This window comes from Gigantopelta aegis, chromosome 10, assembly GCF_016097555.1.
Source record: "Gigantopelta aegis isolate Gae_Host chromosome 10, Gae_host_genome, whole genome shotgun sequence".
Taxonomy (NCBI): domain Eukaryota; kingdom Metazoa; phylum Mollusca; class Gastropoda; order Neomphalida; family Peltospiridae; genus Gigantopelta; species Gigantopelta aegis.
Window position 1 is genome coordinate 56465396 of NC_054708.1, and position 16095 is coordinate 56481490.

A 16095-nucleotide genomic window follows, 5' to 3' on the forward strand; every position below is an offset into this window, starting at 1 on the left:
TTGACTGTCTTTGTATTTTGTCTTCTTAAAGACTATCGAACTGAACGACATCAAAGCAACACGCTGGTAAGACTCATAATAGACGTTGCAGCTTGTCCCCTTCATATTTTGTCTCCATATTTAGTTGCTGATAAAACTAGTGTTATTTTAATGATATAATTACTTCCTTGCTGAAAAATGTACGTTAGACCAAGGAACTGTGATCCTAGGTGGCATGGATGCTGATATATCGGCACTAATAAGTGTTTACATGGTGGTCATGTTGGAAATCCAAGGCGGCCACTATAATATACTTTGAAGAAGTAGTTTCTATTAAAGAGTAAAACTAACGCATTGGGCAGCACGTGAGATAAAACGTGGTGCTTTTATCCGGAACTACTTGTAAACTATTATAAGTATCATAAGGAACCTCCTTCGGGGTGGGGGTGGGGTATTCACAATTAACAGGGGGTACTGTTGACTGTTCGTAATTCATCATGGTACCTATGTGGTAAATTCAATGATTTAGTTTGTATGTGCATATGTTCAAGAATTGCTTGATGGGTTAAAAACAGAAATCATTCCTCGAAAATATTGCTCAGCCTGCACCCCGAAAATCGTAGCTATTCAAAAATTAAATTGATAATTAATTGATGTAGCATGAACACTCTAGGAAAATAATGCATCTCAATGCAGATACTTGTAAGTTATAAAGAATTCCCTACATGGATTTGAGGTGGGGGAGATCCTCCCTGGCGACCAGCGGGTGTGCTGACTTTGGTCCATATCTGAAAAAGGTTTGTAATGGGTCAAGGTATTTATGTTCATGTTTTTAACTAAAAGTGCACAATTCAGTCAAATATTGGGTGTTAGCTGCCCCACTAGTTTTGTGGAATAGGCATCTGTGCGAAAAAAAGCTACTTAACCTTCGTAATATAGATTTATACATACATGGGTCTGGTTCTACAAATGCATGCTGTGCTACATGTATTTCAGGTCGCAACAGTTACGTACGTTATATGCTTCTATATGGGGCTGACGGCTATCCTACCTTTATTAATATTAATCAGTAGGTCGAAATAGTTTATTTAGGCACTTTTGCCTTCCTGGGAGCAACAAGTCTTGTCCAACTGTGTGCAATATACAGTTAGCTCCCTTGCAAAGTTTCCAAAAATATAAGCGTCAAATTCAACGACTCGTGCATGGGTGTGATCTGCATGGGTGTGAACACTGTCAAAAAAGCACCAAAAAAACCCCATGCAGTTTGGGGACACGTTTTTAATGTTGGATGTAAAACAAAATTTTAACTTAAAATATATAAAATGAGTCATATTGATAATTATGACCCTGTTTGTAATTTCCTTGAGACTACAAACACCTGTATGCGTCTGTATGTTCAAAACATAATAAATGGGCAATTGTGATACAAGAGGCTGGTATGCATGCAAATAAATGTGGTCTTCTACAAACTTCCTTCCAGGATATTGGTTTAAGCAAACACACGCACTAAACCTGGCTGAACTACACCCATGTCACAATAAAAGTATTACATTTGCATGGGCTGGAATTACAACAAAGACGTCTTCAGTCACGTGTTAACAGATATGCATACTGCATGCTCTCCACTATCAACTTCATTCTAATACTTGCCACTAGAATGCAGTCGCCATAAAATAATCAATCAAACAGCAGTCTACTTGTGCGGCAATATTGTCGGATTTAAAATAAATGGGAAGATAACTTATCTGTGTCCGTATTATGGCATATAATAATATGTCAGGGTTATAGTACTTGCGGTATTTGTTATATTTATACTCTCAATATGTACTACATGCATGCTTCAGGGCCGAGTTCAGCGAGACCGATCAGAACAAAAAGACGCCCGTTAGACTGGTTTATGAGCTTCACGTGTCAATGCTCGAAACCTTAGTGGTGTATGAGCATGTTAATATATGTCCACTCCGCTTCACGTTTAACGAAATGGCTGAATAGTTCACGAACATGAGCAAAACGTTAGCTGGCTGAACTTGAGGCTGGTGTTATGAATTCGTATTGGAAACATGCATGTGCCAACTTGTCTTGGAATAAAAATTTACATATTTCCATTTCTTCGTGGTATTCTGATTTTGTTTATGACTTTGCAGTAGGAAAGCATGCAATGGATGTACATTCTAATGAACGTACTACATGTGTGGGTGCGGATATATTCTCAAAAATGTATACGAACAGGACACACTGAAAGAAGTACTTCATCAGCTATCTCATTTAAATACCATTTTAGAGAACTGTCCTCGAGACCTCATTTAGCAGGAACACCTAGTCGACCTTCAACAGGCTGAAGACCTGAAGCAGTTCTGGCTGGATGCTGGTCTTGATGACGTCAAACTCGCTTCTTATGACGTGTTGCTCTCGGCGCCCGACCCGGACCATCCTAACTTCATTCGTCTACTGGACGGACAGGACAAGGTGGTGTACGAGTCTCCGGCAAAAGAGGCCAACTTAACGGGCGAGGACCAACCAGACGTCGTGCCTCCTTTCAACGCTTACTCTGCTCCTGGGAAAATGACAAACGTACGAAACTATTATCAGCGATACATGTCATCACCAAACACGTGTCAAGTTGGTAGATAGAGGCTACCTATATGTCTCCATAGTATGTTTGAAGCTGATATTAATATACGTCACTAAAATTACTACCTGCAGCATATCAATTTACAACCAACATAGTCACATGTATCACCAATCACAGGACTTGTGGTGTTAACGTATCTCACAAAAGTTCGGTGCACCTCGAACTTTGATCCAGCCGGACGTTATTACCAACAAAGTCTCCAGTTGGTAGATAGAGGCTGGCAATAGGTATCCATAGTATGTATTAGAGTTGTATTAGAAAACTCATTTCAAATATTTCAGGCGAAATGGTAAACTACATGTATGTATTCATACTTATTATATTCTTGCACCAATTTGTATTGAAAACAACATCATTTAACTTTAATGCAACAAGATACTAGGTTTTATGCACAACAACTGTTACAAATACTCAATGGCGTCTGCTTAAAACTCAAATAGTCTCCCAACTATACACTAGATGTGTTTTTGGTGTTTCGTACGTTTTGTTCATTATCATGGTTTATTCATTAATACTGATGGTGGATTTCTGGTTTTAATTAGATGACGTTGACAATGAAATGTGTCTAATATGGTGGCAAACATATGTAAGTTTTCTTTTCGTTCCCCCCTGCGCGTTTTGAGTAAAATTCTGTCATATTTGTGTTTTTGCACAGTTCTTTACACTGTTTTTGTTTAAACCTTGAATTTTTATATTGATGTTGATCATCACTTTATTTATTTGCATTACCATAGTTTGACAACCAATAGCCGATGTATTTTTCGTGCTGGGGTGTCGTTAAACATTCATTCATTCATTCATTCATTCTTTTATTTAACGACGCACTCAACACATTTTATTTACGGTTATATGGCGTCAGACATATGGTTAAGGACCACACATTTTGAGAGGAAACCCGCTGTCGCCAGTATATGGGCTACTCTTCCGATTAGCAGCAAGGGATCTTTTATTTACGCTTCCCACAGGCAGGATAGCATGGCCTTTGTTGAACCAGTTATGGATCACTGGTCAGTGCAAGTGGTTTACACCTACCCATTGAGCCTTGCGGAGCACTCACTCAGGGTTTGGAGTCGGTATCTGGATTAAAAATCCCATGCCTCGACTGGGATCCGAACCCAGTACCTACCAGCCTGTAGACCGATGGCCTACCACGACGCCACCGAGGCCGGTCGTCGTTTTTTCGAAGTCATAATTCGTATATATCCGTTTTATTTTGCATTATTTTAAGAATGATCTTGTGTACGTCAACTACGGTCGTGTTGAAGACTATAACTTCCTGGAAAACAACGCATCACTGACAGTCAATGGAAAGATCGTTATCGTGCGGTATGGGAAAATCTTCAGAGGAAGCAAAGTAAGCACCTTTATTGTTAATGCAAAATGGTAAACACTGACGACACAGTAAAACCGTACACATTTGATGAGGCGTTGAACCGTTATCTCTTACTTTGAAGTCCGTTGGTTCTCTAGGAAGAATAGTAAAGCGGTCGGCTAACGAACGAAGGCATTTAAAGACTCCTGATTTTGCTGTTAGTGTAGGAGGTTTCTGAATAACGGGGCCCTTTTAAAGTATTAAAGTAGATGAGATGTATGTATCAGTTCGGAGTTCACATCCTTATTCCTAGTTCCAAAGATACTATACGCACCTTTTCTGAATCGCATAAAAGATAGCTTGAACAAATCCAGACATGTTCATGAAGCCTAGCGCTCGCGACCAAATTTGAATGGTGCTATCGTTTTCTTAATTCTAAAAAATTACTTAATATTACTTAATGATAAAAGTCATACATACTTTCATCCTGCAAGTGGTTCTTTCACATCCATTGATTTAACCCTTTGTAGTCCATCACTTTGTCTTGATTTGTCCTGGAAAGTTTGTCCAGACCCTTGTGGTAGTGACCACTTTCCAGTTATTTTGGAGAATGATGGACCTCCATCACTTGAAAGGGTTCAGAGATGGAAGTTGACGGGGTCAAACTGGGATCAATTTCGGCATCTACATTGTATGCAGCACTCGACTGCAACAAACTGCCATGACTGGTGCCGATGAACCCATGTCTTTGTTCACCTCCATCTTGAAAGATATTGCAGAGGAAACTATTCCCAAGACTTCGGCGGTATCGAAGCGTTTCAATAAACCATGGTTCAATGAGACATGCAAAGATGCAATCAAAGAGCGAAACAGGACCCTCGAGAGGTTCAAACGCGATCGCATTGCGAGGGCAAAGGCTCGTAAAACTATCGGACAGAGTAAGAAATCATCTTGGAGAAATTATGTCTCCAAGTTGAGTTCTCAAACATCTGTAAAATCTGTCTGGAATAGGATACGTAAAATCAAGGGAAAAGAATCCAATAATACAGTTCGCCATTTGTTTGTCAATGACACGGATGTGACGTCTCATTATTTTTGACAGGAGGCTATCTTTTGTTCCTCATTTACAGTATGTGAAAAAGAAGGGCTTAAAGGCCCTCAATATATTAAAGGTTATTGGCAAGACTGAATGGGGAGCAGATCGAAAGGTTATGCTCCGACTTTATAGATCTTTAGTTCGGTCTAACCTTGATTATGGGTGCATTGTGTATGGGTCAGCACGTAAGTCTTACTTGCAAATGCTAGATCTTATACACAACCAGGGACTTAGGCTTTGTTTTGGTGCTTTCAAAACATCTCCTGTGGAGAGCTTGTACGTCGATGCACACGAACCTAGTTTGGGTGCTAGACGTGCAAAGCTTTCTCTGCAGTATGCTACAAAGATTAAATCAATGCCAAAACATCCTGCACACAATGCGGTGTTTGATAATAAATATATGAAGTTATTTGATGCGAAACCGAATGCGATTCGAACATTTGGTCTTCGCATTAAGCAATTTTGATCAGTTTCCAACATTGATTTAACAGACATTTTGGAAACGCCTTCATATTTTATTTTGCCACCTTGGTGTATCAAACCACCAAAAATTGTATTCGATCTTGTGCATCTAAAAAAAGATCGCACAGATGCAGTTATTTATAAACAACATTTCATGGAAATCCAAGAGCGGTACTGTGATTACATTCCTGTTTACACAGACGGATCACGGGATGGGAATTCTGTGGCTTGTGCTACAGTGTTTCCATCAGACACAATAATTTCCATGAGATTGCCCGATTCAGCATCAAACTTTACTGCTGAAATTTGGGTAATCATTAAAGCCCTGGAACAGATTAAGGATTCATATGCATCCAAGTATATTATTTTTACAGACTCACTTTCGTGTCTTCAAGCTCTACAGTACATGAAATTGGAGCACCCTTAGTTGGCATGGTGATACGAAAGTGTGTCTTTTTATCAATTGCCAATAAAGATGTTATACTGTGTTGGGTACCCAGCCATGTTGGCATTAGGGGTAATGAAAAGGCAGATGTTGCTGCCAAGTCTGCTTTGAACTTGCCCCGTGTCCATGTTGGTGTCCCCTACAGTGATTTTAAATTTCATATTAACCAATATATCTTTTCGACTTGGCAAGATGATTGGGACGGTGCGGTTGCGAATAAGCTTCATTTTGTAAAGGCAGTCCTGGGAGAGTGGCAGTCATCCTACAGGCGATGCAGGAAGGATGAAGTAGTCTTATGACGCATTCATTTATTTTAAAGAAGGACCCTCCTCCTCAGTGTGAACACTGTCAGTGTACACTGACTGTGCGGCACATTTTGGTGGAGTGTGATCATCTCAAGCCGACAAGAAATGATATATTTGGCAACAGAAATGTTTTGGAATCGTTTAAATTCCATCCAATGTTAATTGTAAAGTTTTTAAAACACTTTGACTTCTATACAAAATTTTAAGATATACTTAACTTGATTTTATATATTGTATTATACTTCCTCCCCACAGCTCCTTACACTGTGGTTTTACACGAGTCTATATAAATATGTTCATATACTTACCATTTGTGACACCCAATAGCCGATGTGTATTTTTGTGCTGGGGTGTCGTTAAACAAACATTCAATCAATCAATCATTGTAATAGACAAGAGTTAGTTCTAGAGCAGGGGGCTGATCCAAATTTGTTGGTAGCTCGCACTACATTGTTAACTGAGGACAAGGGAGTATTAATGAATAAAAGAGTTAGAGATAGGAAGGCTAGGAAGCAACTGAGCCATGCTCAGAGCAAAATAAAATCAGTGTTTGATAGGAAGACTAGGAGTCGGGAATTTAAACCAGGGGATAAGGTGCTGCTGTACCTTCCCATTAAACGGGGTTCATTGCAGAACAGGTATTTCGGGCCCTATGTTGTGCACAGACGGATTAATGAGACAGAGTATGTGATAAACACTCCTGATAGGGTTAGGAAAAGTAGGTATTGTCACATCAATTTGCTAAAAGGTTATTTTGACAGACTGCCGATAGTTCCAGTGTTGCCTGTCCAAATTGAGTCACTCAACTTCCTGTGATGACGTCAAGACTGCAGAGATCAAGTTAACCAACAGCCAGATTCTAGCAGACTTGTATTCTTATCTACAGCACCTTGACAGCACCCAGCGAGCAAAGTTGACTACATTGCTACAAAACAATTTTTCCATTTGTCAGGACCTTCCAACGGTTACCAATACCTTAAGCCAGGATGTGCGCTTGGAACCCAACGCTACACCGATTCGACAGCATGCCTATCGGAGAAAACCTGGAAAACGTGAGACACTGAAAAAGAAGGAAACGAAGTTCCAGTGGTCAGAAGAATGCGAGAAGTCGTTCAACCGTCTCAAGCAGATGCGCTCCTCGTCTCCCGTGATGGCAGCACCAGACTACCGAATGCCTTTCAAGCTGGCTGTGGATGCCAGTGACGTGGGAGCTGGAGCTGTGCTGTTCCAGGAAGACGAAAATGGACTCGACCATCCTGTAAGTTTCTTCTCCAAAATGTTTGACAAACACCAGGTGAACTATTCCACTATAGAGAAGGAAGCTTTGGCCATGGTACAAGCTCTGAAGCATTTTCAGATCTACGTGAAATCGGCAGTGCATCGAGTGGTGGTCTTTACGGACTATAATCCGCTCACTTTCATTCACAGAATGAAAGCCACCAACCAGAGAGTTTTGAGATGGAGACTTCTTCTGCAGGAATTCCCAATTACCATTGAACATATCAAGGGCACATCTAATGTGATCACTGATGCCCTGTCCCGAAGTTGAACGTTATGATAATGTGTTGACATTCTTGATTTCTGTTTTGTTTTTATATATTTTATTGTATACCAGGGACTCAGAGACTCAGTGTGATTACTGGTAGTCACCTTATTACTATGTGTTATAAATGCCCGGATGCGTCGGTTAACGCACCTTTTGTTTTAATGTAGTATATTTCCCTATTCCTAGAGTAGAGAAAATATCCTTTTTGAGGTGGGGGTGTGTGACGGAACATGCTCTTAATTTTGTTTTCGCCTGTGGTGATATTAATTGTTTTAGAGGGCCGTGTGCAGTTCCAATATGCACTTAAGCCCAGATGGGCATTTTGTTACGTAATACCTCCGCGCGACCGTGGTCGAGCTGTGCCTAATACACACCCAGCCCAGGTGCGGAGGCCATGTGGCCAGTAGTTACGTAATACCTCCGCGAGTGCGGCTTTTACGACCGTGATTTTGGCGACTAGGCGTCATTGAGTCTGGCCATCTAAGAGAAAATTCCCGTCTTGGTCGCTGTGGAAATATCACTTGTAAGTATTCGGTGCCACGTTGTACCCCCAGGCGATATTCGGACTTTATGATAAATAGCTAGGGTTTTAGAGATATCAGGGAGAAACATAGGAAGGCTGCAGGGGAAACGGACGTGGTCCACTGAACGAAATATATAAGTTCAGTCCGGACGTGGTAAATATATTTTTCTGCTCTGTGTATAACCTTGATGTGATTGATGTGACTTTAAATATTTTAATACTGTATTATACCAATCTTATTTAGACGGTGCTGCCGGTAATCTGACGCAGTAAACTGTAGGCTCACTGTCTAATATATATAAAGCTTATCCAGTCATCCTAGAGGACCTAGGTAAACTGTAGGTTATTGTCTTTATTGTGATAGGTACCAGTATTAATTCTGTTACAAGGCTACTGAATGAGTAGTTAAGGGTTAATTAAAAATTTCTGTAATTCCTTTATATTAAGGTGGCAGCGTTTCTCAATTATCACAGTTACTGAGGAGTTAAGGGTTAATTAAAAATTAACCAGTTCGGAATAGAGTTGTAATTCCTTTACTAATTAAGTTCCCCTGGAAGCTTTTCTCAATTATCACACGTGTGGGTGTTGTGTCACGGTGAAGTGATTAGAATATTGTGTAAACTAGACACCTAGAGATTAACTAATTAAGTGATCAGTTCTGGTTTGTTATTATTTGTTGTTGTTAATTAACTACTGCGGCAGTACATTTGTCAGCGTAGGTTAATACAGATTCCAAAGTGTATTTTGTTTTTGTTGTGTTTTCTAGTGAACTAAACGTTCTATATTATACATACTTTATATAAGATCGTATCTCTGATCATACCTAGAGACGAGCCACTAGGGTATAACCGCCCGTTACAGAGAGATCTAATATATATACAGTTAGGAGAGATATTTTGATAAGCGTGTTTCATTCAGTTACGGGTATTATAGGATCCCCGTGACAGGGGGCTAAGTTTGTTTTAAAAGTCACAAAGACTTGAAATCCGCCTTCAAACTTTGGTCCCAGAAGAAAAATGGTCACGGGGCAGCCAAGTATGACCCCACTAATATGCAGCAGCAGCGCATGTTACTTAGCTACTCAATATTCTTTTAACACTAGTCCCAGTTTAACCTCCTTTTCTTTATATTTATAGTAATGATCCGCCACATTGATACATTAATCCTTGTATCTTACAATGATGAACAGCATTTATTAACATTTCTGTCTTACACAGACGGATTTGCATATTAATACATTCATTTTCATTAAAAACGTATTTTCGTTCTTATATCCAGTTAAGGTTCAAGCACGCTGTCCTTGGCACAGACATCAGCTATATCGACTGCTTGACCTGGACAGAGGTTATATGTTAATACTATTCTCAGCCTTTCTTTCTGACTTAGACGGACTATCATATTCATCGTATTAAGCTTCCTGCTGTACAGAGATGGAAACTCATATTATGTGTATTAAGCTTCTTATGCTACAAAGATGGACTGTCATATTTACACTAATTAATATTTGATTCTTCTAGAGAGATGGCTGGTCAAGAAGTACCTCCAGATTGGAGAGGTGGAATTAACATCACTTACATATTTGGGTCAAAATTTAAAAATCAAGCATGGTAAGCATTCCATAAAAAACATGTTTCATACATTGTACTCTAAACAACAAACACATTGTGTAGTGGCCACCCTTAATGGACAGATTCCTTTGAGTTTCCCCTTTTCAACAAGTGCCACATGACTGTTAAGTCAAGTCAGGTCATAGGTTTTAACGTGCACATTCAGAACAAGCTGTTGTAGCATACGCCTGTCATGGGCACAGGTATCGGCTCTTCCGTCGAGGAAAGGAAAGGGTTTTTGGTGCTATTGAATTTGCAAATGTCTCGTAGGATTAAAATCAAATAGAAAATATGTAATTTCTTGGAGGTATTTTGTACGCACAGCTTAGAACGGTTAAGTTAAATGGAGGCTGTTGTGGTTGTACACGTGTTAAGTTAAAGTCGGTGGTGAGTTTTATTGTCTTTGGGGAAATTGCATATAAAGACTCTTTGCTGCTACTCGCATTGAGTTGCCTGTGTGGCAGAAGCGTTTTGTTCCTCTGTGGAACAAGTGTCACAATCACCAGGCCACTGATACTATACATATTTAAAATAAATAATTTAACCCGTATTGATGTGTTATGAAACAAATATTGTTTACCATTCTTTCTATTTTATCGTTACGAGTACATTTTAAACACACTAGTAGCAAAAAGCAATGATACAATGGTTTTGCTTATATTTGTATGTCTGTACTGAAGAAAGATACAGATGGATATATCTACGAACGACGTAATGCCGAAGGCGGTCAATGTAATAGGAATTATCAGGGGAGCCGTAGAACCAGGTAATGAGCTCATTGCAAACTCAGATATTACGGCAAATGGTTATATTTATATTTCGTGAATGCCTGTGCAAAATTGCTGCTTCATACTGGTTGTGAACAGGAACATTTATGAACAGAAATACAAACATTATGTAGCAAACGTATATCTATCTACAATGCTAACACTTGAAAGTACTGTAAACCGTGAAAAAAATGCGTGCGTATAAATTTCGCGTCGTTCGCATCCAACCTTATGTCGCGAAATTAATACGCACGCACTATTTTCCAGTTTGAAGTGTACTTAAAGTAATTTGTTTTGTTTTGAAATATTTTATTGAGAATAAAATTCACAAAAAGATTCACTCAACAGGCACAGGCTATACACGAGCTCTCCTTGATAGCGACTAATCGTTAATTGTTTTATGTAACTTCAATCGATGGCGACTAATCGTTTATTGTTTTATCTACCAAAGGGTGTTAACAGTTAACAAATGAAGCTGTGAGTTGTGATTCTAATACAGGTGAGGTGGGTAGGGCCTAATCCCCTCTATAGACTTTGTACCAGGCACAATTGCTTGATGTAGGATAACAGAATATTGATTTACAGACAGTAACTTTATAACAATTACAGTGAACTGTCTTTATCCACTTTTTTTTAGCTGTCAATGGTCGTTCGCGAAATTTACACGTCGCGAACATGCGCTAAGGTATACATTCGCGAAAAAAACACGTCGCAATATTAATACGGTTTACAGTATTCGATATAGCCACACCAAAGGTTTTGACATTTGGTATGGTTGTCACCAATAAGACAAGTTAGTCAACTCCATGCCTTATATATATATTACTAGATGTAAGTGGTGCTTATCACGGGAACTTTTAGATGAGGTGTGGTGGTCTTACATTGGCTCACACCCAAATTTAAAAAACAAAAAACGACTGCCGTGTAGATAGCCAGTCCTCGTTAGCCGAGGCTATATACACGACTGCCGTACTGCCGTTGTGTACTAAAAGGCAAAAGTTATTGTGACACACAAGACAAAGATAATTGATCATAAGTTTTTACTGCCGTGTATGAAACGCTATAACATGGAAAGAGGAATGTCCAAAGGTATGAAAACGAGCAATAGTCCATGGAAAGGGCGCACCTTCCATATGCAAATAAGCTACATCACTAGAGGTGGTCCAGAGCTAAGTTCACACAGTAGCGAGTATATCCACCGTGAGCATTGATACAGACCTGGCACCGTCGTCTCAACGAGGCCACTAAACGCTGGAGAAATGGATGGTACGAGCTGTGAGGGTTGCTGGCTGAAACCTGTTCCGCAGATGCGTGGATTCGGATCCATGTGTCTTGGCGAGGGGTTGTCACGGGTGGTCGGCCGCTACGGGGACGGTAACTGACCTGGTTGTTTTCTTGACATCATTGCCATAAGTGCCATATGGTGTTTCTGTGGATGTTCAATTGACGTGCGATGTCACGCTGCGAGGTCCCAGATTCAAACATACCTATGACTCATCTGTCATTTTCATTGAGGCGTGGCATATCGAAATTGCATCAAACAGTTCACTAATGGCGTTTTTCTGACTTCTGGACTTCTGAAGGCTGCACAGAGTGGCAATGATTTGCGACTGAATATCTGGCCTTTTATGGTGAACACTGGACAGCATTTCTCCCGAATATTCCATGTTTCTGGCACAAAGCATACAATCGCTGCAACAACTGCTTGGTTGCATTTCTTTGATTTTCTCTGGTTTACATCCATAAATCCATTCACAAATGTATTACTCCAAACAATCCATATCACAGTAACTTTTGCCTTTGAGTATATTTATAGAATTCATCTTTTTACTCAATATTTAGCACGATGTGTATACGGCTGTCAACTGGAACTTAGCGCAAAATTATCCTTGCGAAGTGCAGCAATGATTAAGCACAAAGAAGTCTGTCGGCAGTACAAATTCCAAGATATAAAACTATCAGAACGATCGGAAACTTAAAACGACCTTGCATGTGATATTTTAGATATTGTATTGTATAATTGGTCACATTACTGTTTTCGATACTTTTAAGCTTGTTTTCAATTAGCCGCATGTGATCGTACTGTCACCAGCAGCTATCACGGATGACCTGTGGTTATTTGAAACAAAATGGTACCGTTGGAGATATATCTTTTTTTAATATGAAAGTAGGTCAGCGGCACTGATATACCTATTTTCGTATGGATTTAATTTTTTAAATGTTAATGGAAATTAATAATTTTCAGACAGATATATTATGTTCGGCAATCACCGTGATGCCTGGGTGTACGGCGCCACTGATCCGTCCAGTTGTACGTATGTTATGAAGGAGCTCTCTAGAGTGTTGGCAGTGAAAGTCAAATCTGGTAAATCCTAGCGATTTGGGGGTGGGGGGGGGGGGGGGGGGGGGGGGGTTAAAATTGCCAAGTTATAAATGACGACCTAGATATTCTTCGAAATACATGTTATGTGTTGATGTAAATGATTTGAAATATATTTTGAAATAGTATACTATTAATAAAGGTTATGCTTAGAGGTAATACTTTTGTGTTTTTCCCTTTTGTTTTGTTTATTATGGTAACAAACTACGACTAAGATATTATTTGAAATGTATGTTGAAGTGTATACGGTATATGATTCGAATATATTTTAAAAGGGGGCACTATAAATATAGGTTATGCTCAGAGTCCAATGTCCATAATATCACATTTTATTCGTCTGATTTTATTTTCAGGTAGATGGCGCCCTCGTCGACCTATCATGTTCTGCAGCTGGGGTGCTGAGGAGTATCGTCTTATGGGATCTACTGAATGGGTTCAGGTGTTAAGCGCTCGGTGAAAAAGTCAGATTTAAAACTCTATATCACTTTATTTATTCCAGTCCCTTGTTTTGGACACTCATACGCACACACACACATACACGCACGCACGCACATACATACGTACGTACGTATATGTGTATATGTAAATCCTTGAATGAAAGTCTTGGCTTCTATTTTTTTCATGACGCTCCGAGACCAGGCCTTTATTCAAGGCAGGCCTCTATGACATATTGGAACTTTTATTAACAAAACCAGAAAACGTGCATGTCCTAATTACCAAATGTAATGTTTTAAAACTAACAGGGTCACAACTGTCAATGCGTTCGCTGTTAAAAGAAAGTTATATTTGTCACAACTGCTAATGCTGTCACTGTTAAAATAAATGTAGTTCTGACAACTGCTGATATCGAAGCTGCCGCCATCAATTTCAGTATCTCCTTCGTCACTGACGTCATCATCACGTTTCGCGTTTTTGCGATTCCAAAAGATGTAAATGTCTTTTTGACAGTACGTCAAGGCCATCGTATGCCTCGTTGTCCTCTTTAAAACAGGATATTTCACTGTATTAACTGCCATCGACATTCACAGTGACTCCGCATGTTACAAATGATTTAACAATGTCTTCTGTCGGATGTCGCATGTTTCAAAGTAAAGTTTGTTTTATTTAACGACGCCACTAGAGCACATTGATTTTTGTTTTCTAGAGCACATTGATTTTTGTTATCATCGGCTATTGGACGTTAAACATATGGTCATTCTGACACTGTTGTTTAGAGGAAACCCGCTGTTGCCACATGGGCTACTCTTTTACGACAGGCAGCAAGGGATCTTTTATTTGCGCTTCCCACAGGCAGGATAGCACAAACCATGGCCTTTGTTGAACCAGTTATGGATCACTGGTCGGTGCAAGTGGTTTACACCTACCCATTGAGCCTTGCGGAGCACTCACTCAGGGTTTGGAGTCGGTATCTGGATTAAAAATCACATGCCTCGACTGGGATCCGAACCCAGTACCTACCAGCCTGTACACCGATGGCCTAACCACGACGCCACCGAGGCCGGTTCACATATTTCATACAGGAGTGTATGTATGTTCAGCTGTAGCCTTCCAATTGTTTAAAGTGCCTTCAACGCCGATTTGAAGGGTTTATTCCAGCAGATATCCGGGGCTTGAAATGTGATGGAATCATTTCGATTCCACCCAGAACTTATATTACAGTTTCTACGTGATACTGACTATTATTGTAAATTTTAATTTTATCTATCTGTGATATTTGTATTTTTGCAGTCCTTTACACTGTGTTTTTATTTAAATCTTGAATTTTTATATTGATGTGATTCAGCATTTAATGTTTTTGCTTTTACCATAGTGTGACACCCAATAGCCGATGTATTTTTCGTGCTGGGTTGTCGTTAAACATTCATTCATTCATTCATTATTCCGGGGCTTGGATCAGACAGGTACAACCTCCTGGTATGACTGCTGCATCTGTCTGCAGATTCTTCGGTTTAGGCTTAGTGACTTTGCTGAATTGACAACGGAAAGCATCCCAACATAATAATCTCATTTCAAATGCAAACTAGCCCAATACCTTTTCAGGTAAAGATTGTGTCAGTTCGTCGTTCATCCATCCATTGCATGAATATACAGGGATAATTCCATATTGATTTATCATCTGTTTGTCAACCCGTTTACCTTTAAATGTGGCAGATGGTGTTAGCTTATCTCCGATTCCGTTGGTAGCTAGAACAGTGTTAAATATCGTTTTGTCATGCCCTTATGATCTTATGGAGATGTACTTCGATCCAGTATGGTCTACAGTCGTGTCCGCAGCCATATCCACCCAACACGGGGCACCCATACTGGCTAACTGTTAAACTAGTAATCAAAAGAGATTAAATACATTGAACGAGTTCAGCTGGTCATTTCTAGGAGACGGTTGTTTTGCATCGAACTGAAAAACCTTTACGTTCCATGAAATTACACAGCCATCCACTACTAACAGCAAACGAATCCTGCTTCGAGTCTTTCGGTCGAGATTGATACAAGCATTCTGCTTCTCGCATTATCGTTTTTCGTGTTACCCTTAATTTTTAACTTCTTATGTTTTCTATCTGCGACACGAGTTGGTTTTCCAAAGATTCACTTAATGGCTTTCTTCCCCCACCTACTAAACGTTTGGGTTTTTTCCTCATGCATCAACACTACTTCGCAACTTCGTGTCTCTTTCGAGCACTGACAATTGTATTTTGGATCAACTTTAAATTTCCGAGAAGGGTCCATTTTTGGGGTTCTTATTGCAAATTCAAAAGCACCAAGTATATTGTCTACGACAATGTTTAGATGATGATTTTAGACTCAATTTCTGTTATTGAGATTTGTATGCCAATTTCGGTCATGGTTTAGATAATGTTTCTTCAATTAAAAAGTTTGCTCGTGTAACAATATGGAATGTGCCAGAAATAGTATACTTAAAACGCATTTCCAACCTACCTGCAATTTCGGAGTGTTGATGCTTAGTTTTGAGTACATCGGCCGTCACACATCCTGAATGGTGCATAAAATAAAATGGTATATGCAGAAGTTCAAGTAGTACGTGA

General features: G+C 39.6%; 1 protein-coding gene across 1 annotated transcript in view; it reads left to right on the plus strand.

Moving 5' to 3' along the window:
* Positions 1-704: 704 nt before the first annotated feature.
* Positions 705-16095, plus strand: part of LOC121383708 (N-acetylated-alpha-linked acidic dipeptidase 2-like) — a 42482-nt gene continuing 27091 nt past the window's right edge. The window contains exons 1-6 of the mRNA XM_041513803.1: positions 705-776; positions 2290-2550; positions 3840-3965; positions 10592-10673; positions 12920-13039; positions 13408-13493. Coding sequence (XP_041369737.1) covers positions 705-776; positions 2290-2550; positions 3840-3965; positions 10592-10673; positions 12920-13039; positions 13408-13493 — 747 coding nt within the window. The remainder of the gene's footprint in view (positions 777-2289; positions 2551-3839; positions 3966-10591; positions 10674-12919; positions 13040-13407; positions 13494-16095) is intronic.